Below are 24,669 nucleotides of genomic sequence, written 5' to 3'. Positions count from 1 at the left end.
CCACTTGTGTGCGACATAATGGCGAAGGCCTGCGTGTAAGAGGAATGAGCCCCTAGGAACGCCATGCGCGGCCCTAAAGTCTTCGAAGGATAATAGGTGCCCCTCTCCAAACAGGTCACCCACGTGCGACACCCCTGCGTCATGCCAGGGCGCCAGTTTGTTCATCGTGAGTGTTCCCGAGCCCAGAGGGATACCCAAGAGCCGGATCGTGGGGGAATAAGATGTCTTGGGGGACGTGTATCGTAATGCCTTCCGCCAGTACGTCACTGCCAACCGGAGGAGTGGTGGGGTGTCTCTCGGTAGAGTCGGACTGGCTAAAAGCAACGCGTGTACCCTCCCTTTTGCATGTTCATCCTCCGATACATTGATCTCATGAAGATTGCGTCCTGCCACCCAGTAGGCCAGCCATTGAAGTTGGCACGCATAGTTATAAGCCCTAAAGTCAGGTAGGCCCATACCACCGGAGTCGGAGGGGAGTTGTAGTTTGGCAAGGCCTATGCGTCTGCGCCCGTGTCCCCATACAAGTTCCGTGAGTAGTGTGTCAAGAGTATTAAATGTCGCTGCTGGGATCAGGAACGGCAGATTAGTGAAGTGGTAAATGAGGCGGGGAAGCATCACCATCTTAGAGATCGCCACTCTGCCGGCTATTGAGAGGGGCAGTGTTAGCCAGAACTGAGTCTGTGTCTTCAGTGCTCTAATGGCCCTCCCAAGGTTGCCGTCGATCATCATGTCTGCCTCCCTGTAGATGTGTATCCCCAGGTATCGGAAGGTGGTATCCGCCATCTGGAATACGTGGGGGGTGAAGGGTAGAGGAGTAGATAAGCCTGTGGTCACAAAGGCGAAGCCATAGGACTTAGATTCGCTGATGGTGAGGCCAGAGATTGCCCTGAAGTCCTCAAATATTCGGGGTATAGGGCTCAAGTCGCCCCGTAGATCCCGGCGATATAGTATGATGTCATCTGCGTATGCGGACACTATGTGCGCCGTCCCGTGTCTCTGAACACCACAGTGGGGGGCCAGCGTCCTGAGCTTACAGAGCAGTGGTTCGAGGGCGAGGATAAATAGGAGAGGGGAGAGCGGGCAACCCTGTCGGGTGCCCCTCGCTATAGCTATGGGCCCTGAGATGTGGCCGGAGGTACGCACTCTAGCCGTGGGGAGGGTGTAAAGCAATCGGACCCAGGCAATGAATTCGGGCGGTATCCCGAACTTTACCAGTGTAGCAAACATATAGTCCCATCTAAGGGAATCGAACGCCTGTTTTAGATCCAGAGAAATGCAGCCCTCCGAGCTCGTGCCCACATGGTTGCCGAGCATCAGCTGGGCCAAGCGCCTGAGATTTATGGCCGTATTGCGGCCCGGTACAAAACCACATTGGTCCGGGTGGATCAGTTGTGGTATGAACTGCACGAGTCTCGATGCCAGCACTTTGCTCAAGATCTTGGAGTCAGTATTAAGGAGGGACAGGGGTCTGTAATCGGCCAGCTGTAGCCCGTCTTTGCCAGGCTTTAAGAGGGATGTGATCAACGCTTGCATGGAGGATTGTGGCAGGGAGGCTGTCCGTAGAGCTTCCAAATAAACAGAGTGTAACCGTGGGGCCAGGAGATCTAGGAAAGTTGCATAGAATTCGGCCGGTAGGCCATCCGTTCCGGGAGCCTTGCTCTTCGGGAGAGCCCGTATTGCCTGCCTAATTTCCGCTACTGAAATGGTGCGCTTCAGGTCCTTGCATTGCCTGTCGGTGAGTTTGGGGAGGTCGAGGTCCCTCAGGAAGGCCTCGAATGCAGTCTCTGACAGGGGCTGGGGGGGGGCTGTACAGCGTGGTATAATAGTCCTTGAACACCGTATTGATACCCACTTGGGTGGTTGCGGGCTGCCTGTCTGGTCCAGTATTTCCAGGATCGGACGGCAAACTGGGGAATCACGTAGGAGGCGGGCTAGTAGGGGGCCGGCCCTATCTGCTTGTGTATGCTGTCTATTCGTGTATTCTCTGTAGTCTAGGAGCCGCAGGTCTTCCAGTAGCTCTGCATGTCTAATGTGGGCCTCCCGCAGTGGCGTGAAAGGTGCATTTGTGCCCGCTGCCTCACTCTCCAGGGGCGCCAGCGAGCCCTCCACTTCTTTCAATTGCCTGATCACCTCCCGCTTCATGCCCACTCGGGTGGTCATCGCTGCCCCCCTGAGACAGACTTTGAAAGCGTCCCATTCTATCTGGCGGGTGCTGGCTGTGTTCACATTTGTGGAGAAGTAGGTTTCTATAGTATCGGAAAGGGACGACCGGAAGACTGAGTCTTCAAGGAGATCCGGAGACAGTCTCCAGGTCGGGATGGGGGTCAGCCGCCTGCCCCACTGCCAAGTGAGTTCAACGGGGTTGTGATCGGATAGAGTTTTCCCCATGTGTTGTGTCTGTACAATGGAGTCTGTGAGGGAGTGGGAGCAGAAGACATGGTCGATCCTGGTGTGGAGCCGGTGGGGTGAGGAGAAAAAGGTATATTCTCTCTCCTGTGGGTGCGCGCTGCGCCATGCGTCTGCCAAATCCCAACCCACGGCCCACCGTGTTAGAGCGTCTGCCTGCTTCCTGCTCTCAGTAGCCTGCAAAGGGGGGTGTGACCTATCCAGTGTAACATCGAGCACAGCATTAAAATCTCCCCCCAATAATCCATCGGTGATCAGCCCAACCCGCAAGTACTCCATTCATAGCTGACAAAAACTCTGCTTGAACTGTGTTCGGTGAGTACACACAACCAAATACAATGGCATCCCCGTCCAACAGTCCCCGCACAAACACATAACGTCCTTCCTGATCAATTCTCTGTTCCAGCATCTGGAAAGGGACAGAGTTTCGGAGCCAAATCGCCGCCCCCCTGGAGAACGCGGAATAGGAGGTAGCGAAGAGCTGCCCTCGCCATTTCTTGCGTAGCTTAATGTTTTCAGCATTGTTCAAATGTGTCTCCTGTAAGCAAGCAATCTGTGTCCCCCTGCAGTTGAGTTGAGCCAAAATTCTATGGCGTTTGTGCACCGATCCCATGCCCCGCACATTCCAGGTGCACAATTGGTAAACATTAAGAGGCCCCATAACCATACGTGTGATGTGGTAGAGGGAAACACCAGGGTGACCAAGTCAGTTCCGTGCTGCTACAAGGTGAGAGTGTCTTGCAAGCATGTAACCCCTTAACAATAAGGTCCCCAAGCCAACGGGCTCGGGAGCCAAACCAAGGTGCCCAACGTGAGCACAAGTCAGTTAGGTACGTGTGCATACCGGGGGTAGTAGGCCTCCGATAACTGTCACTTAACGGCCTGCATGGGCCTGGTAGCCCTCGAAAGAGCGGTCCCTTATGCAACCCATCATACCTGAAGAAGAGGATCAGTTATACGTCACCACCTGGAATGGATCAATCGTGTTGTCACTCAGAACTCCGCTGCCATCTGAGCCGTGATCTTTGGGAATAGTTGCAGGCTGTCCGCCGATCCAGATACCTCAGTGCGGGTGTCGGTGGTAACGGTGATTCTGTCTCCGGTCGCTCCCGCGTCGTGAGCGGCCAGCGCCTCCTCAGTTAGCCGTATCTGCGGTGTCGAATGATCCGCCGCCTGACCGCTGGAAGGTTGCGTTTTCGTCGGTTTACCCTGTGAAGGGTGGTGTCCGGGATTGGAAGCGTCGCTCCGTCTGTCCGGTGGGCCCCGGCGGCTTCCGCTGCGACGATCTGCGAGTGGGTCTTGAGAGTCCGGTGGGGTCAGCGTGATCTCCATCCAGTCTTCCGCCTCCTCCGGCGAATCGAAGAAGTGAGATTTGTTGGCATGCAGAATCTTGAGCCTTGCGGGGAACAGAAGCGCATATTTCATATTTCTGTCTCTCAATTTGCGCTTCACACCCAAAAAGGTGGACCTGGCACGTTGCACTGTGGGTGTGAAATCAGGGTATACCGATATGTTCTTATCCTCGAAGCGTATCGGCGCCTTCTCCCTGGCCGCCCTTAGAACCGTGTCCCGATCTCTATAGTGGAGAAGGCGTGCAATCAAGGGGCGAGGAGGCGCCCCCGGTTGGGGAGGTCGCGACGGCATCCTGTGTGCCCGTTCCACACTGTAAAGGGCAGTAAGATCTTCTTGGCCCACCAGTTTTCGCAGCCAATCCTCCACGAACTGGGTGGGATTCCTCCCCTCACTTCTCTCCGGAATGCCCAGAATTCGGACGTTATTGCGGCGGGCACGCCCTTCCGCATCGTCCACCCTGTCCCAAAGGTGTCTGAGCTGCTTCTCCATGTTTTCCAATTTCGTGGAATGCTCAGTCTGTTGTGGTATGAGGTCGCCCAGCGCTATCTTCTGTTCGGAGACCCGCTCCGCCAATTTGTTATGGTCAGCCCGCAGTAGGGATAAGCCAGTTGCCATACTGTCTATACGCGATTCCAGAGCGTCGCGCGTATTTCGTTGAAGATAAGGTCCAACTTGGCGTCCTGGGAACCCTTCCCAGTCGGCGGGATGATGTCCACGTTTGAAGAGGCCAGCGGGTCCTCGAAGCCCGTGGACTGCATGTCTGTCGGAGCGCCCTGGTCCTGCGACCTGCCCCTGTGTCTGCCCATTGACCTCGTGAGCAGGGTGACGCCGAAGCAGCTGCAGCCGTCAGCCGCGACCCCTGTAAGTGTCCACTCAGGGAGGCAGGCAGCGGTTGAGGAGGGTCTGAGTAGCGCTAGAGTAAGGCCTTGGTGGTGTTGCGGTGCAGACCCCAGTGGCGGTAGGGCAGTGGTAGTCCGCCCAGCGTAACTCCGCTGTAGAGTGGGCCGGTGTACTGCTGGGGACCCCGCAGGCTGGTGCGTCCGCGGTCCTACAAGGTGGGCGGAGGGAGGTCACAGCGTTAGGTGAAGCAAGGCAAGTACCCCTGAGGACCGGGAGCGCAACAGGAGCAAGGTATTCAATGTCGCGGCAGTGTGCCGCAGTGCGTGGTGTACTCCTACACCGCGGGCCGGCCCTGTCAGGTCGGACACCCTGGGCTTATGTCCCACTCTGAAGGAAGCGGGCCTCCGATGCGTGCCACCTCGTGGCAGATCCTCGTACGCCGTCTGTTGTCGTGTGGTCCAGGGGTAGATGAGGCGCCACGGCCAAAACCCCGGGATCCCCTCACTGTCCCGGCGCGGAGACAAGATGGCGCTGGTAGGGCAGCCTCGGTGACGGGCCGCAATCCGTCTCACAGCGTGAGGTTCAGGCAGAGAGAAGCGGAGCCCACAGGGCAGACGGCGCTCACACGCTCCCCCGTCCCACTGACCTCGCTCGTGGCGGTGGAGGCGTAGGCACCGCCGGCGGTGCGGGCGGGCTGTGAGCTGGTCCGGGGAGGTCCCGCGCCCTGGGCGGGCCCGCAACAGGGCAAGCCGGCTGGGGTTAAAGCAGTTCGGGGGGAGGCAGGGGGGTCACAGGCAGAGCAGGGACCTCTCTCCGCAGCCCGGTGTCTCGGCAGGAGTCGCGGCTCACTTCCGGTCCGGGGTCCCGGTCGGGACGCTGCAGTGGCTAGGAGCAGGTCGGGCTGGCCACCCAACTGAGGCCGAGGCTTCACACTGTGTCGTAGGCCGCAAAAGGCATCACGGTCCTGTCGCTGTTCCGGCGCGGTGCGGGGGGTGCAGCACCTCGCCGCTGCACGCCGCTTGCTCGCGGAGACTCCGTATACAGGTTTCAGGTGGGCTGCAGGCAGGGATGACAGGATAAATTGCTTGTATTTAGGGCTGAGGACGGAGCTCAGGGACTACACGTCCACCATGTTCGACGCTTGGCCACGCCCCCCCGGTATCCCCCTTTATAAGTGCTTAGATGACTTCAAAGCAGGATTCAACTATGTCCTGTGCAGCAGATGATGGGCAAAACAGTGGGTAATCCCGCCCAACATCTCGAGGGCCATCAGGCTGCTATATTCGGAAATGGGGGTTAAGATGAAGAATGGGGATGGTACCTATCTGTCAAGGGAAGTGAAAATATCAACAGGACTAAAACAAGGTTGCATTTTAGCACCCCTTCTCTTTAACCTATATATTGCAAACCTCTCCTTGGAATTAGATGGCGAGGTCTCTCATGCCCGAGCCTTGGTGGCCAGCTACTGTCTAATATCTTGTAAGCAGACAATCTGCTACTGCTTAGTAACATCAGAATAGGCCTGCAGAAATTACTAAACTGCCTTGGATCATATGCAGAGGAAAATGGACTGGAACTAAATCGTAAAAAGAATAAAGTCGTCTCACTAAATTGCAGTATTTTAAACCAATGGAAATGGTACGTTAGCGGAGTCACAATTGATGAAACCCCTGAATATGTGTATTTAGGTGTCAAGATAGATGCAAGGGCTACGTTTGCACCCCAAAGAGCATCGATTAAGGGAGAAGCGCAGGTTTTCAACAATGCCTTTACAACGAAAGTGAAATCTACTTGGGGGCACAGTCTCCAGCCATTGGCAGCAGTAATGAAGGCTAAGCGGTTACCTGCCCTCTCATATGGAACGGAAATAATGATAGGCATAGCGGCCAGCCTCCTTGAAAAAATTGTGCCAAGATCTTATAAAGTTGAGATTCACTGGCTAATCTAGTCTAGTCTGAAATCAACCTTGAAAGGGGGACTAGTGAATATAAAAAGCGCCACGAAATACGCAACAAAAAGTTTGGGTTGGACTACCTAGGGAACCGTACTACATTCAGCACAGCTTTCAGAAGAGCAGTAAATAAATTCTTAAATTACAAAGTAGGCAGGACGATAAGGAGACAAAGTTGCCAAGTGGTTGCATGGGTTGCTGGTACTGAAATCCTATAATGCCCAAAGAGAGCCTCACCACCTGGAAGCCACTTACCCCCTAAACATTAAACACAAATTATTGACAGTGAGATTTGGTGAGATTCCAACCTTAAATGTTTCCCAAAGTGGAGGGAAGATGGTCAAAGGGGGGTAGACCAGAAATGCTGCTTAGGCCATCTGGCAGGAGAAACATTGCTGCGTGTCATCTGTTTATGCCCTTCTCTGGACCAACAGCAAAGAAGCATGTTGAAAAAAGAATTGAATGCATTAGGTATCAGGTCCTGAAGATCAGTTCTAATTGAGTCATTAGATCCAAAGAAAACAATGCTTAACATTTGGTTGGTACAGTTCTTGGACATCTTTAAATCCCTTGCCAGCGCAGATCCTCAGACTCAGGCGGGTGTCAAGACGGACGGTGAAGAAGGCCCCTGATAAGAACCCTTAAAATCTACTATTGCGGACTGCTAGGGACTATGAAACCTTGTTGTTTCCCTATCCCGCTAGGTTGGATATCAGCCCGACTTTCCCCAAATGGTTATGATCAAATATTAGCATTGTTGCACGTTTTGTGCAAATTTTCATATTGAATAGGTCTTTCCCAGCTTCACATATCAGATATTAGCGTTTCTGTACTTACTGCGTAATTTTGCACACTGTATAGGCCCCTGCCATTTATGAATTGGCATAGGTCGTTATGGGATGCTAGAAAGAATTAGGGCAATTTGGCTTCGCTTTCCGGCTACTGACCAAATTGAGAAATCCTGCACGGTTGCACTTCATGCAACTATGTTGCACATGCTGGTAACATTAGAACTGTCCAAATTGCACCCTTGAATACTGATTGCATATGACCGATAATTCTTCTCACAATGTTTATTTATTGAGCCAATAACTGTATTTTTAATAATGTTTTGGGTTTTTATTGACTAATAAATGAATATTACTCCTACTAGAACTTGTCCAACCTTGACTCCATGGGCAAGACTGATTATACAGAATGCTGGAATCCATCTGTTCTTGTTTGCGGCCCACTTCGTCTAGAAAGCACTGCTTTCTTGAAGATATCCTCTGGGCATTAGACTTCTTCACCATCCCCTTGAAACAAGAACGTGCGCCAACGATTGACGTGTAAAGGCCTTGATCATAGAATCATGTTAACGCCCGTTTCTGAAATTAAATACCAATTTCACTGACAACGTGGCAAGAATATCAAGATCTTACTTTAGTCACAATACCCTATTATCTTTATCTGTGGGTCTTTCCATTGATGTCGAACTGGCACAATCAGACAATAAAAATGATACTAAATAAAGGTGTTACTTAACTGCTTGAAGTTTTATAATAAAACAAAGGTTTTGACTTGTGGGTTGAACCCTACTGGACTCAGTTTGCAGGTTTCATATTTGCAGCTGCTAACCATGGTTGATCTTCAGAGGCTTTCCCTGGCTGAGTGATCTCACCTATCTCTGTACTTCAGTCCCTGCTTGGATCATCCTTGGTCTGGGTGAGACGAAGAATTCTATTGATGGTCAGAACGAAATGCCTATACCAGACACACTCAACACATGGAGAAGTATAGACTAATTAGCCTATAGCTTGAAACACAAATTTCAGCCCAAGAATGTGCTTGTATAGCACAAAAGCCCAATGCAACATCTCAAGAGCAGGTAAGGCCACACATGCCAAGCACATCTTCCCATGAATATGTTTAGTCCTGCTGCCCAGTCTAGCCTCCTCATGCCCAGGTGCCGCCTCAAACACATGTCCCAGTTTCCCACAAGTGCAGGATTAGCGTCATGCCCAGCCTACCTTCAGCATGTACAGGTTATGTTCTCAAATGTCTGGAGCACACATATGACCATTAATATACAGTGCAGCCATCCTTCTCCATACATTTGACTTTAAATGTCCAGTGAAGCCCTGACCACGTAGAGGCCTGAGTTAAATGCCAGAAACCAAACCAGAGCTCAGTTACGCCTCAATGCATAGTGCCTTACCAAGTATAGCCTTTACATAATGGTGTTCCCCTTCCCACTGTTTGGGCCCCTCTTTCTTCTGCCCATGGACTGAGTTATTGAAGTAATAATGAATGGGGCCACTAGCACCTCCACTGTCCTCTGCTCCTGTTCGTAGGCAGAGAAGGTGTGTCTTACTGATAGTGGACTAATGCCAGGCAAGAAGTTTGCCAGGTGCAGTTTCAGTGCATGGGCATAATGCAATTGAAGTAAACACTGACTGTGTATGGAGGTCTGAGACTTGATGAGTAAAACTCATTAATTAAAATGTAATTAATCAATTGTGAGGTTCTTTTTAGTATTCTTGAATCAAAATGTTCTTCATAGGCCAACACGTTTCACGACAACATGTTGCTTCATCAGGGTCAGATAATATATGTTTCACAAATGCTGTTAATAATGCACAGTAACAAAATTTCTTGTTTGGATTTTTAAAGGCTCTCAAGTGTTTCCTTCAGCGCTCTTTAACTTGTCTAATGGTGGAGCCTACATGTCTTATGTATAAAATTATGTCTAACCATTTTTTTCTTGTTCAGTTGGCTATTTCATTTTTTATTGTTAATCACATCATATGAATAATTCTAACATGTTTTTCTTTATTTCTTTGTCTTATTTTCATTTTTTATCTATGTTAATCTCCCCTTTATGTTACAAATTCTCGTTAATGTTATTCAATTTATCTTTAGATTACTGCAGTGCATTATTAACAGCATTTGTGAAACATATTGTATGGCCCTGATGAAGCTACATAAATTGCATACAGGACTGGAGGGTGTTGTCCTGTAATTTCTCTTGAGGTCGGTGTTAACCTACCTAGAGAGCCTCTGTTCCCCTCCCCCTCTATCATGGGCATAATGCGCCAGAGGGAGAAAATGTGCCTTTCGTTTGATCCTCAACATGTATGATGCTTTTAGGGACCAGGAGAGGGGCAAGAGGTGGAGCTGGGAGTACATCTGTGACTATCAGCCTGGCAGAAATACACACTCAACCATTGTTTGGCAACTGGCATGAAACTTTCAGGATTGGAACGAAAATACATAGATTTTCTTGTGCCTTTTCATGAACCTTTGTAATGCCATTTAGATCATGTCAGCGATACACGACATATGAGCAACATATGATTATAGATTTGGTATGACTCAGAGGGAATCACAGCGAAAGACATGCAATGGAATATTTAAAGTTACACTACACTTTACTGATAATGTAAAGGCTAGACAAAGTGTGCAATTAATATAGAGATATGAAAACGTTCCCACAAAGGATTCCCCAGATTTTAGCATGTTTAACCAGGCCATACCAGCCATGGTGAATGGCTGAACACCTGTCCATTCCATTGAAATAAACCTGTGCTGCTACTCATCTCCAGCGGCGAGCATCATCTGTTTGGGCAAGCTGTAGCTCTTGGTTACATGAGGACCCTGGTTTTGCATGTATACCCCAAATCCTCCGTTAGGCCCAAGCGTTCCACCCTAGGTGACAGCTCCAAGTTCTTTAAACCCACCAGACCATAACCCGCAACCTCTGCACCACCACACTGCTCCAGACGGTATGGAAGGAATCACTGGTGTGCATCTGGCATCAGAAGCAGCCTGGAGACTGACCAACTCTGTATGGAAGAATAGCAGACCCTATGGAAATCATGATGATGAGTAAAACAAAGCTTGGCCCAGACAGGCACCTCAAGCACCACCATCTTAGCATCTCGTCAATCCTCTCCCCAACATGAAGACAAAGCAGCTAGTAGGATTTGCGTATTAACCTGTGACACCCTCTTCCTTTCCTGTGCACCCACTGGTAGCTTAGCCTCTTTAGAAGATGTGCTCAACCTCTTTAAGTTTTAAGTTGGGGGTCAGGTTACACAACGAGCCAAACCCTGCAAATAATGGGTCGAGTTAGCCCTCCAATGAGAAAAATACATTAAACAATGGATCCAAATAGTACATTTTCCAGCAATTTCTTTCAATAATAATGGCCTCCTGATAGCCTATAAGGGCTTAAGAGAGTATGGGGCGCTCTCTTCTGTTTGCTTTGCTACTACAACCTATATCAAAGCCTGGTCTGGAGAAGGCGAACCAATGGGCTCACACGTACGCCCACACGTAATTGAACATATACATACACACCACCACTGGCCACATAAAAAGCAATGTGGCCACACTGAGACGCGCAGGCCATGTGTTGGACAAGAATGTTCTGGAGGGCTGACATCAGGAAGCGATGGCAGAGTCAGGATGCATTAAAAGTGTATGTGACCGCTGAAGATTCCGATGAAACTTGGATTTGTGCAAGCCAAAGTCAATGTTAAGCTTTGATAAACATTTCATATGGCACCCTACTTCCTATCTCCCAACTTCGAATCCCTAATCAATTCCCAGGGCCGGAACCCTAGCAGCGCCACAGTTTGGACTAACTAAGTGTCACGCTCTAGCTATTTTACTGAACTAAGCCCGTCTTTTTCAAAGTATGGACTTTGTTCTGCTATTGTAATTGATTATTGTTTCTTCCACTGCGTGGTTTCCATTTGGACCCTTTGCCATGTGGTGTCACCATATCGTGTAAGGCATAGATATAAACATTTTCCCAGGGGCCAAAAGGTTTGGTCTGTGAGGTCACCGGGGGCTGAATTGATGCCAGCAGGGGGAGGTTTTAGGGCAGGGCTAGGGAGGGTGGGGTAAGGTGGGTGTAGGGGAAGCACAGCAGGTACATCCAGCGGTGGATGCAGCATGTGAAACCAGATAACATGGCTTTCCCACTTGCCAAATTGTGTGATCCTGAGCAATTGTTTTTATTTCACTTTTTCTTCATTATCACATATAAGAGGACCTCGAAATACACGACTTCAGGACGTGTACTGTACAAAGTCCCCTCATGTGTTTGATTTATTAAACTATCATTTTGTTCATGTATAACAGCAACCCAGGGCACGCAAAGAGTGCAAATAACAACTGACCTGTCTCTTAGTTTTCTGAATTCATGTTTGAAATGATCCCTCTAAAAAAATACTTTAATGCATCGCTGTAGTCGGACATACTACAGTGAAATGCCTCTGCATGTTCAGGAAATGTACTTTTGGAATTTTCCATGGACTGTCATATTTTTACAAGTTTGCTGCAAGATGTATGACACCCTAGTTACTTCCTTTCTCTAACTTAAACGAATCTTTAAATAAATGCTCGCCCGCTTATGTAACATCTTTTTAATATTAGTGCTGTATCGAGTGAACAGCAGCCCAGTGCTGCTGTTGACCAGGGGGCGCACTTTGGCGGGCCCCTCATCTATTGCACGTGCTCCGAGCAGGCGCACTTCAAATGTCCTTTTCACCATCCATAGCACAAGTCCATTTTGTCATACAAGCAGAAGAGCTGCCTGCAGTGTGGCTGGTACCACCACAAAGTGATGGTGCCGACACGGGTTGTGGGACACCGACATGCCCCCAGGGCTTCATGACCGTGAATTACACATGCACACCTCTCTGGAACCCACAGGAACACTTACCTAAATCACTAACTCTTGGGTGCTTCCACGCCTTCGGTGGATGCAACAGGTGCAGAGCCACAGGGGCTCGGCGGCCTGAGGTGTGCACCAGGGCTTTATGTTGGGGGGGGGGGGTCTGTGGGGGTCTGAGCCCCCCCCCAGTTTCTTTTGGGGGGGGCTCAAAGGGGGCTCTAGGAGGCTGTATTTTCGGTTCCAGACGTCCCGGTTTTTGTTTGATGTTACTAGTGTGGGTAACATGTCTTGATAGTGAAATACTGCCAATTTCGTTTTTCACTATTGAAAGGCTATCTTACCTATAGGATAACATGGGGAATGTTGTGTAACATGTTTACCTGCATATCTTCCCATAACGGCAAGATAGACATATGGAATCTGGTATCCCTGAACTCAGAATTTAATAACACATCCTTTAGTGAAGATGGTTTTTAAATTCTAAGTTTGGAAATAGCACTTTAAGAAAGTGACTAGTTTCCTGTTCAACCTTTCTGTGTGCCTCTGCCTGGTTGTGTATTGACTGTCTGGTTTGTGAGTGACAGGGGCTGGGGGCGGCTCCAGGAGGCTGGCTGAGTCAGCACAAGGCTGAATAGACCCATCTGCATGTAGAGTGGTGGGAGGAGTAGCACCTGGGTCTCAATAGGGCTGTGCCTGCCTCCCACAATGCTGGCTCCACCTCCTGTGGTGCGTCTGATGACCCTAACCCACACTCTCAAAGGAAGAAGAGGTGCACTGGCAGAGTGCGCCCAGAACTGGTTTAGATTGGGTCCAGGACCCCTCACACTAGAAGAACACAGACTTTTGGGGTATAAAAGTAGGGCGGTAGCCCCAGTAAAAATAGATTAGGGAACTTTGTGATCAAGAAGGAATCCGTGCTGAGTGTCTGGGAGCTGACCTACAGGTGCTGTGATTGCTGAGGAAGAGGACCAAGGGAGTAATGTAAATCATTTTTACATGTTTGAAAGTGTTTGGTATTTTATGGCTTATACTTAATAAATATACCTTTTTGCCTACTTTATTATCCTTTGCTGGATACGACTTCATGATTTTCTTAAGCACACAATGCTAGTTATCTAGATTTAGACCACGCACCTACTCGGATAGGCCACACCCCTTTAAGAAATTTGCCACACCCCTTTTAGAGCACCACCAGTTTTTTCCCCCACTCAAAGCCCTTGTGTGCACTATGATTATTGCTGTGCACCGGGATGGGGGGAAGGGGGGGGGGGGGGAGCGGTGATTAGTGGGGGGGGGGAGAGCGGGGATTAGGGGGGCGGCCCGTCCTTGCACCAGGGTCCATGACACCCTGGCAACACTACTGTCTGCTTTTCCTTCTCGGTGCCCAGGATTTTTACACAAGTGACAGAGGACGCATGTGATTTCAGGTGTGACACCAATCTCGTCAGATTTCAGGAGACTTTTGAAAGAAACCAATCTCTGAAAAAAACACCTCTGTAGCTGTTGCATCCCCCCTGATCAGGGAGAAGGCTCATAGCTGCGGAAACACACAGGATAATACCAAATGGATGCATCAATAGGAGAACACATTTGGGATATTCTCTTCCCTGAAGAGCAGCAAAGCTCTACCTTATTACTTCTGCTCAATCAAATTGTTCCCGCCCGGGGTGTTAGGGCAGTATCGCTAAAGCAGAGGGGGTGAGGGGCGGAGGGTGTAGTAAGTGTGGGGTGTACATATTACACCTAGAATAATTTCTCATTACTTTCGGTTTTAACACACCCGTGCTTTCATCATCTACTTTTCAATTCTACAGATCACGGCACAGGAGTAATGACTGACGTCACAAGACCACGTCAAACAGCTCAAAAGGTCACAGAGAGATACCATACTTTGCCCAAAAAAACACCTTGTCTGTTCCATTTGTTTTCATTTAATTTTCAGGACGAACACATTAAGGGCTCAGTTTGTGTTTCTCCGGCTCCTCGAGTATTGCATTCTACATGATGTTTGTGTTGCTGTATTTCAGTGTTTCTGTAAACAGTTAATGAACTGTGTCACCCACAGATGTCTGATTAAAAGTACAGCTGCTGAGGCAGTAAGGAGAACACCACCGTCGGTATGAAACAGGCAGGAGCAGGTTGGTAAATACAGGGAAGGTTAACACAAGGTTGTTAAATCAAAAGGTCTTGGCCAACACCAACCCTAATAACTGGTCAGATTCAATGTACATGCAGAATAAAGGTATGAACAGAAGCTGTGGCTATGCCGGATGTCAGCGACGGATTGCACACATTTGAGCTTCAGATTCCGAGCAGAGTCAGGTCACTCGAAGAGCAGGATCACTTTTGTGGGCAGTAAAGAGTTACGGTTGGACGTGGGTCTGCTCAGGTCACTTGCAATACATGACAAAATACTGGGCTCCTGCACAATGTGACAAACCCAAACAATACACTATTCTGTTTGATTTATGATACCTGCAAAGGGAACACAATTGCTCAATATTGATAGAAACCTATGGCCCTATGTTTCCCAAACATGTTTAGAGTGAGAAAGAGCGAGCTTTAGAAAAACTCGGTGACAAACCATTCCAATCCTCTCTCAGCAGTTCGTGTATCTCCTAGCAGCTGCAATCAGTAGGTATTTTCGGACAATGGTTAGTTTACATATCATTTGCATAGAGAACTTCCATGCTGCAGTACATGCTGGGATCTCTGGCATGCCCTCAGTATACAGTCTAATGTCCGAGACTCACCTGTTCGGCAAACTGCTCCTGCGATAAGCAATCAAGGACATCTACGCAGCCTAGGAGACATGCTGTGGGGTAATCTTTGGGAAATTCTATACCTGTGGGCAGCAAGACAGAAAGAAAAAGGAAAAGTTATCAGACTGCATACTTCTTCCATAAAGCTATAAAAGCCTACAAATCAGCACTGGAAGACACAGACTGCCTCTTTGCTATAGGGGCAATGTATATACTTTTAAGCATCAAGCTCCCTTCGCCGCAGCATTGGCAAAACTAATAGGTCTCACCTACAAGACCAAACGGCTTCGCCACCGTTTTTAGCCATGGTTTACATTAGTATTGCAACTGCTATGTGCAGGGCTAAAAAGAATTTACTAAAATCACAGTTATGACGCTGATGGTTGGGTAAATTACATTTTTTTTAAAAAAGGTAGAGCAAAAAGCTTTAAAAACAATAAAAATCAGGGATCACCCAGATATCCTTGGTGTGCGCTTCGGGTGGGAGGAACATGTCATCAGCTTGTATGCAGATGTTATTGTGGCACAAGATAACCCCGAGAGGCTTTCGCATGAACCTTCACAAGTCACAGGCCCTTAACATCTCAGTTCCACATGAGACTTACCTGGCCCAGAGAAACACACTACAATGGAAAGCTGGTCCTATCTCCTACTTGGGCAATCAGTTGGCCCCAGACATCAGAGGTGGTCAGGACTCTTAATTACCAAACACTTATACAGCGGGTGCGAACCGGCTTAGCTCAATGGAAACTATATACCTATCCTTGCTGGGACAGGTGGTAGCTTTAAAAATGATGGTTCTTACAAAGATTCTTTTCCTCTTGCAGACTCTCCCCTTGCAACCATATAGAGGATAATACCATCCTTACAAGAGGTAATACAATGATTTGTTTGGGCTGATGGTTGCCCTCATATGAATCAAGCTCTCAGTTGGCGTCCTCCAGCGGGAGAAGGCCTGGGCATCCCGAGCCTACTTCACTACTATCATGCGGCTCAGGTTTGATACCTCGTTGAGTGGTTCAAAGCAGAGTCGGAGTAGCCTTGGTCATTTATGGACTGGGCGGTGGCTGGGATTCAGCTAAGAAAGATCCCATTTCTACCTCATTCCCACTGGCCGATGGCCCTTTATATGTCACCGATAACCGGCTCAGTCTTAAGGGTTTGGGATAGACAAGTGATAAATAGGAACCTCTCATCATTCCCTTCCCTCTTAACACCTATCGTAGGGAATACTATTTTACACCAGGACTTTATCGACTGGTGTTCGAGGTACGGCAAGAGGTCATCACAAACACCAGAAGAGATGGATCCACCCACATAACTCATTTATTTGCTGCTATTATTTACATGTTCTGAACCAGCTGTGAGTACCCAAGGAGGGATGGGACGGGGGGTGGAGGTGTGGGGTGAGGTGGGAGGAGCGTTAGTTGGAAAAGTTAAATGGTTAAATTTCTTAGCAAAAAAGGTCGTCATTAACGTTGTGACGCTCTCCATAACTGACTTTGTACACGTCTATTTTTGCAACTATAAAAAAATTTGACCCTAAAAAACAATTAAAAGATGAGTGGGTTTCGGGATAGGGAGCGGTGAGGGCAGGCAACATGGCCGGTGAAGTTACACAGCAAGGGGGTGTGGGGGAGAAGTAACACGGTGAAGGGAGGGAGAAGTAAACTGGGCAAAAGAGCAATATGGAGCAGTGGGGGAAACCTATAAGGGCAAAAGAAAGCAACACAAGTGCAGATGGGGAGAGAAGCACATAAGCAAGAGAAATAGATCAATGTGGAAGGGGAGTAAAGCACCAGAGAAACAGCTGGAAAGCACATGTACTCTTCAAGACAGTTTAGACAAAAAGAAAAAAGCAGTTCCCTTAAAGTGCACATAGGAAGTATAGAAGCCCATCAGTCAAAAAGATTGCGAAGAAGCTAAGCGCCATGGGAGGGACTAACACATGATGAGCAGGGAGAAACAAGGAAAGCCATCTAATAGAAAGGTAACAAATGCAAGTGACAATAAAGCCAACCAACGGTTAGCAATGGGCAGGCTGCAAGTCCCTGTATGCTCTTGGTAAATCCAAAATGTGTCTTTTGCACCTAGGCAGCTTGCAGTTTCTGTTAGGCTCGACCTAAACATGGGCATGGTGCCATTTGTCGACTGACCTGCACCGTTACCATACTAATGCAACCTAATCAGAGCTCTCACAATGCACATCTATTTTGACTTCCACGGGGCAAGTGGTCCAAACATTAAGACATTCATACATCTCTCATGATACGTATATATTCTGACGTGTACTATACAGTGATATTCCTATACTGACATGTTGCAGAAAACTGTGCAACTGGCAGGTTACAGGTTGCATCTTGATGAAACAGCTCAGAGGGCTCGGTCGTTTTCCACAGATATCTGTGTGCAACCTGCAAGCCAGAAGTTCAGAAAACAGCAAGAGGAGGAGGGTTAATAGACCTGCTACTGCAATGTGAGTATAACCATCCGCATTGAGGTTCCAGTTTTGGTATTGTAGCATTTTAAGTTAATGCAACTGCAGCATGTATCAGCTCGCATGGTTCAGGTCCCATTTTACAATGCCAAGAATACAGGCAAGAACGTTTGTGTGCCAAACAAGAGTAAGCTAGTCCAGGGGGTTATATTCAGCTTTTGCATTGGGGAAGGGAGCAAAGAGGGCTGAAAATGAGAAAGAGCGAGCTATGGAGAGAATGTGTGTCTTCAAATAGTCCTGGTTATTAAAATGTCTAGTTAAAAGCCCAATTTACCCTGCAAGGGAGCAGCCACCTGTGGGCGAGGGTGGGGCCTGCTTTAGAGCTTTAAGTGAAATAATTAGTAAAATAGCTGAGTTATCGTGCAGCGATCTGTGCCTATCCCACTGAGCACAGACTTAAATACTTACAGGACCAGCTAGCCTTGCAACATTTCGAAGTTTGCTAAATGGGTACATTTGGAGTGACAACAGTAAGAACTATTTATTGAACTGGGAGACCGAAACAACGAGCCTTTTCGTATTTAGCCTGCTCCACTCAATATTATTAACAAAACACAATCCTAGCTAAATCCCCCCAAAAACAAGAGATGTTTTTTTGTTGTTGTTCTCACCTGCTTGAATCTCAACATAATATATGTTGAAGAGATAGTGGATTACCAACACCCCATGGTCTGTCCCTCCCCGTCGCAACATTTTAACTTTGTGCTTGTGAACCCCAAACTAAGCGTTCAGACAAAAAAATGGAAACCCTTCAATGCAGAACTAGAGCAATGACAGAACATCTCAACAGTTATCCTTAAATAGCCATTCTCATCACCTAAAACTGCAGTCTTCCTAATCTCCCCTTCGAAATTAACACTTCCATGACAAACCTGGATGGACACACTCAACATCCTCAGCAGTAAAAGCATCATTGTTGACAGTGCCAAATCCTTAGGAGTCATCCTAGACAAGAAGCTCAACTTCCAGTCTCAAATAAGCCCCATAACCAGAAATGCACGCTATAAATGACATCTTCTCTCAGGAATCCACTGCTCTATTCCAGAGCAAGATTTGAAATCACCGACTCATAGATAGGTGCTCTCTCTTGACTGGTTTCCACAAAACCCATCATACCTCAATTATCTCACACTACGTCTACGGGGCCAAAATGAATCACCACATCACACCAATGCTGGTCTGTCTCTGCTGGTTGCCCAGTGTAGGCAGGGATGTATACAAAACAGCTTACATCACCCATGAGACTCTGCACACATCCACTCCCCGTTATCTGGCGGACAAACGCAAGCTTTCTGGCAGTTCTAGACCATCACGAAACGCTGACGCATTGCTGCTAGAAACATCGAATTTAAAAAATGCAACAACTGCTGGCACAATCCTTCTCGGGTAGCACAACCAGAACTTGAAACTCGTTACCTCCAAACATATACACTATCTGGCGACCTTCAAAATAGGAGCGAAAGCCCTCCTTCGCGGACACTTTAGCTAAGACACTGCAGCCAATATCTTCCATTGAGAACATCTTCACTCACCTTCTAAACGGTATTTAGTTAAGCCATTGTAGCTAGTCGTCTCCATAGAGAACATGTTTTCTCTCCTCCTGGCACAGAACTACACTCCCTCCACTTCATCAGGTGCTTACCGTTTTTTCATTACTGAATATACCTACTGATAACTTTTCTCCTTTTCTGTAATGAGCTAACATTTTGTATTTTCTAGAGCTTGTGCAACTATATTTGTTAACTCTTGAATCCTTTGTAACTATCCATGTAACAACATGTGTCTACTGTAAAGCACTCTGGTACCTTTGGGTAATGTTCCCATTGTTGAAAAATGCATGGATACATAAAGTATTCAAACTCCTGTGTGTGAGCCCTCCCTTTCTTGTAATTGAGCTGCTGAAGCCAGTAATATTTACTTCTAACAGATTCGAGAACACTGTATTCAATTAAGATCACCAATGAAGGGATATATACCTTAGGGATGCCCCACTAGTATGTACCTGTGGGCCACATCTGTGACTAGGAAGCAATCCCAGGTGCACAAGCATGTACCACGTATTACAGATGTTCCCTCAACCAAGGTACAAAGAACGCATTGCAGAACCACCACAGCCAGGCCTAAAATCTTCTGTTGAACAGTCCAGCAGCAGCTGCATTGACAAAGAGAAGGACCTTCAAGTGTGTGTTCTTTGAAGGTTCAGCTCAATCACAAAATCCAGCAGGAGGGGAAGGTTGGGTGGACTCCAAAGATTGAAAGGTTGACAAAAATAACCCATTTTGGAAAGTCTAGGGAGCTTTTATTGTTGATGACTCACAAATACTCCCAACGTTGCCCCATACAATAATAATAATAATCTTTATTTAGATATAAAACAATATCTTTAAAAGTTTCCCAAATCACATTGTGTACAGTTTTGTGAGAAAAAATAGTTTAAAAGAGAAACCAATGCAAACGTAAAGAGCATAAAATTTAAAAAAAAAAAAAATTTAAACTGTATTGTTAACCCTTTAAGTGCTGCCGTCGGCCAACGGTCGTTACGGGCACTACCTCCCCAGTGCTGCGTGCGACCGTTGGACGTCCATTCAGCACTGGATAATGGACAGCGCAGCACTGGGGAGGTATATTTACGAAGCTCCTAAGGTGTTAAACATGGCCTGGGGTGTCTCAAGCATCTCCCATCGTATTCAATTATAAAAACAAACCATAAAGGATACATGCTGCAGAGTTTCAATTAGTGTTACGACCCTCCAGGTCGTTGGGGATTCTGTTACAGTACATTGTTTACTCTAAAAAGTCAGTGGCAAGGCCATGGCTGTTTTCTTTGTATTAAGGCAGCGATACGCTTGTTGAATACATTTAGCAAGTTTTATGTTTAAAACAGTGTTGTCCATGGACAAAGCAGCGGTGATGGCATGCCTACAGGTCCGAACCCCCAACCTGATCCATTCTGGCCTAAGCATGCGCCTTCGTTGAGAGTTAAAGGTGGGGCAGATGCAAACCACGTGCAAAATTGATTCTGTCGCTGACCCACATCCTCTACAGGTTGTGTCCTCCTCCGTACGTCGCCAGGTGGGTAGATTTTGAAGAAAACGCCAGTCCCCCATTCTTAGGGCAATGAAACTGCGCTTTAGATGGAGTGAAAAAGTGGTGGAAAAATACGTTGCTACAGATACTTGTTTGTAGGAGTTAACTACTGCCCAAGAATGGCTGCGTTTCGTGAGGAGGGCTTTGTCAGTTGCCCCATACGTTTTTCATGCCTATTCAACTACTTGAATTCCACTAGTAAAATTAAATATATTGAGTCTTAATGCACAGAAGGTTACCTTGTGTGAATGGAGGCAGCACACAAGTACGATGGGTGCTGCTGAATGCAGCCACAAGGACTTTTAACGTCCTTTAGAGGAGGGAGCATGCAGTAGGCATGAGACACAAGGTTTAACAGTAATTATCTCATTGATGGGTCCAAAAACAAATGTATTAGTTTATTATTTGTTGATGGGCATTGCCCAGTACCACATGTGACCAATGGACAATTCAGGGCACTCGCTAGAGTGGCAACCTAAATATATTAACTGTTCCACTCCTCATCTAGGGGCCGCGTCATGAGAAGTATTCAATGGAAAGGTAAACTGAACAACTTAGTTTTCAGCATTATCCTCAATTTGAAAGTCGTGTTTTTGAACTGCCTAGAGTTTCTAGTGCTTTAGAGTCCGAGACCCTGAACCCCTTAATGATTTCCTTTCAAAAATTTTTTGTATCCTAAACAGTCATTAGTCAATCAATAAAAAACACTGGCGCTCGAGTCCTTAATTGATGTAATGAGGTGCTGTAGCCCAGTGGTCCTGGGACTAACATACTATGATCCTGTATTTCAACATTCAGGTTTATTCTGCTCTCTAGTTCTGCACTCATTGCAGTCTGTTATCCAGATTTTGGGGAGCCTGGTGCAAACCCCTCATTAGTATCTAGACAAGATATGAGCTTGAGCCAGCTTTGTGTGGGATGAACAGGGGCTCCCTTTTGAAGAATAAAGATTTACCTACACGCTTGCTCAGGAAGGGTAAGCTTTCAATGCAGTGGAGGATGTGGTCAAGGAACTCTGAAATGCTTGCTTGCGTCTTAATGCTATTTTCTAAGTGCTTAAAGTAAAAACAAAGGATCAAATCCACTCTCTGGTCAGTCCTAACACCCTTGCTAATCTTTCCAGCCTCTTTATCAGTATGACATGATCCACTGTGCCACAGGCTCTAATAAGGCTCAACAGGATCTTAAAACCTTGCAGGCGTTTGTTTAAGTAGCAAAAAAAGGTTGTCTGAGATATTTGCTACCATATATTCGGTGCCTCTTGAAGGTCTGAAGCTTTCCTGAAGGTTGTGCAGTTTGTTCCACATACCCATGCTGCTGTCGGTTTACCTCCCACTCCATGGCGATCCTGGCATAAGGAAGGTTGGATATAAGTTAACCGGAAGATCCACGGTCTGTTTTTTTTTCATGCAGGAGTGATAACTGCATATTTCAGAGGGATGGGGAAAGATCTGTGTCAGAAGGATGCATTGATCATATTTGTGAGGGCAGCTGTAAGTGTAATACTTTGTTTCATGTATCCTGCTAGAAAAGGAGCCACCGGCAGACTAGAGACTGATATTCCGGGACAGCCTCACTAATTTGTTCGTAGCCACATGTTTAAAGGTAGTGGATGACAATTGCATTTAAAAATGGGAAGGGCAAGAGATAATATGATGCTTTTTGTTATTTCTCATGATCTCAATGCTCATGAGCAGTTGGTCATAGTTAAACATGGAAGAGCAAAGTTCCCATCCACAGCTTCGGGAACTGCATTTCCCACTGCCAGCTTGTTCCTACTACTCAGCACTGTGCCATGCCAAATTTAATTGCTGTCTTGTCACCTGGCAAGTGCTGTACTCTTCTTTTTGTACATGAGTCCCAATAATTGCAGGAAAGGTCCAGCTGAGTCTATTGTGTTGTTTGAATGTGAGAACCTCCATGCTAAAATGTGGCATAGTGGGTAAATGCGACCTTGCAAATTGTGACAGATGGACCAGAGACTCCTTAAATTATCAAGGTTCTGGACTAATATTCTGCAAAAGACACTACATAGCCCTCATACTTAACTACATTGCAGAGCACACAATGCAGGATGAAGAAGCACCAGCAGATTCAGGGAATAAAAAGTCTTCTACTGCCAACGTAAGAACTGAAGCGTTATTTGATATTAGACTTACTACAAAAGAGAATATTGCTTGATTAATATATGCAATTAAATTTGACTCTTCGTGCAAGTATCAACACAAGGAGCATGTTTTACAATCAACAAACAGTTGATCCTTTCCTACTCCCTCAGAGTGTGCTCTAAGCGACCGAGGCATGGTGGTATGCTTGGTGACCGTCACTGGTGTATCTCTTACAGTAACACTCGACCAGTGATAGCATTCTCGAATCAAGAGTACTGAATTATAGCCAGGTATGAATGATGAGGAATGATCTCGGGTATCCAGGCTGCTGTGCAGTGTGTCTCGTGCCTAATGGTACGGCTAGCCTACTTTGGCACTGCATACATGGATTTACCTACACACAAACACGTCTGAGCAGGACCAGTCTCTTCCTGAGTAATAGCTATAAAGAGAAAAGATCTAGAGGCATTATTCCGTTGGGAAAAAGGTATTTTGTTCATATTGTAGGTAAGCTTTACATCTGTTGCTGTTAGTGAGTTGGCCCATTGTATCCATATCGGATGTAGGGCTTTTGCTTTCGGGCCGCTGACCTTTGTGATATCTTCTATGGCTGGAATAGGAGTCACAACAATTATGTGTTTCCCTGCAGCCAATGATCTTTCACTACAGTGGTCTGTACAGCTTTCAGGGTTTTTTCTGTTGGTGTAAAATGCATTTGCGCATCGGAATATAATGTGATTTATATGCAATTGATACAATGTCACGATCGTTGAATGTGAAAGATTTATATCCAGTGGTACCTGCAATAATGCGATTACCAAATTTGTTGAGTTTACACATGTGTAAGTGTTTTGAAGTTAGCATGTCAGTTTTTACTGCATGCAACACCTGTCTATGTACTGGTGTCTAATGTGTGCTTGAAAAGGCTGGACTATTGAGGTCATAAAACAGTTTTACCCAAGTATTTTCTGCCAAAATGTAGAAAACAAAGATAAGTGGGAGTTCGCACAGCGTGATGAAATTTGTAGGTTGTGAAGAATTGTAGCGTGCCACTGGAGGAAACACTGTCTGACCACGCAGTGTGAGCACAAAAGCTTGAAAATGAGAAGGTCCCCCTACTGGGAGGGGAACTAACCAGTGCACAGCAAAAGGACCGTAGTCTTATTCCATAAACATCATAATCACATCAGTCTGTGTGAAAGATTTCAAAATTTTTAATCCATTCGTGAAGAATATTCATGCATATTCAAGTTCAGCCAGAAGCGTGTCATAATCAAGGAGATACACACAAGGAGTACAAAGGCCTGAGACCATGTTACAACTGTTCGAATTGTAACAATTGCATCACGGGTAACATCATGTGTCATCCCATGAAAGGGCATCCCATCAAGCTCAAAGTAAATGCCACTTGCAACTCGAACAATGTTATTTATTTATTGAAGTGTCCGTGTGGCAAATGTTACGTAGGACACACTGAAAGAAAAATCCGCACCCGGATTTTAGAACACAAAAGTAACATTCGCACCCACAATCTAAAATCCACTGTGGCTGTGCATTTTGCCGAATTGAGACATTCCGTTGCTCAACTCAAATTCCTGATTTTGGAACAAGTACCAATAACTTTCAACAACAAGAACACTTTACTTAAGCGTGAAAACTTCTGGATCCGTTTCCTCTCAACGATGGCGCCCAATGGGCTCAACGATCGAATTGAATTTCTTTGCTATCTGTAAAATTCACATATCTTTGGTATCTGCACACACTATTCATTATTTCAATGCATAGTCATTCACCTGTTACACCACACCTTTCCAAAATGGCGATGTTTTTGTTACACTTCATAGTCCGTTTTTCTTGTCCACTCACACCCTGCACTGTGTCCTTCGTTTGTGTTCACTGTCGGCTGTTAACCGCGAGGAGCACTCTCCGTTCTCACCAACACAACCTTGCTGTTATGCCGCGAGGCAGCCCGTAGAATTCCAGCATGTGAGTAACCCTTC

At 46.8% G+C, this 24,669-nt stretch overlaps 1 protein-coding gene across 1 annotated transcript in view; it reads right to left on the bottom strand.

Moving 5' to 3' along the window:
• Positions 1-24,669, bottom strand: part of TRIP4 (thyroid hormone receptor interactor 4) — a 624,053-nt gene that overhangs the window by 213,235 nt on the left and 386,149 nt on the right. The window contains exon 11 of the mRNA XM_078685000.1: positions 14,969-15,060. Coding sequence (XP_078541126.1) covers positions 14,969-15,060 — 92 coding nt within the window. The remainder of the gene's footprint in view (positions 1-14,968; positions 15,061-24,669) is intronic.

The sequence above is a fragment of the Lissotriton helveticus genome, chromosome 3_2, assembly GCF_964261635.1.
Source record: "Lissotriton helveticus chromosome 3_2, aLisHel1.1, whole genome shotgun sequence".
NCBI classification, from domain to species: domain Eukaryota; kingdom Metazoa; phylum Chordata; class Amphibia; order Caudata; family Salamandridae; genus Lissotriton; species Lissotriton helveticus.
The sequence above is the reverse complement of the archived record's forward strand: the minus strand, read 5'-3'. Positions and strand labels throughout refer to the sequence as shown.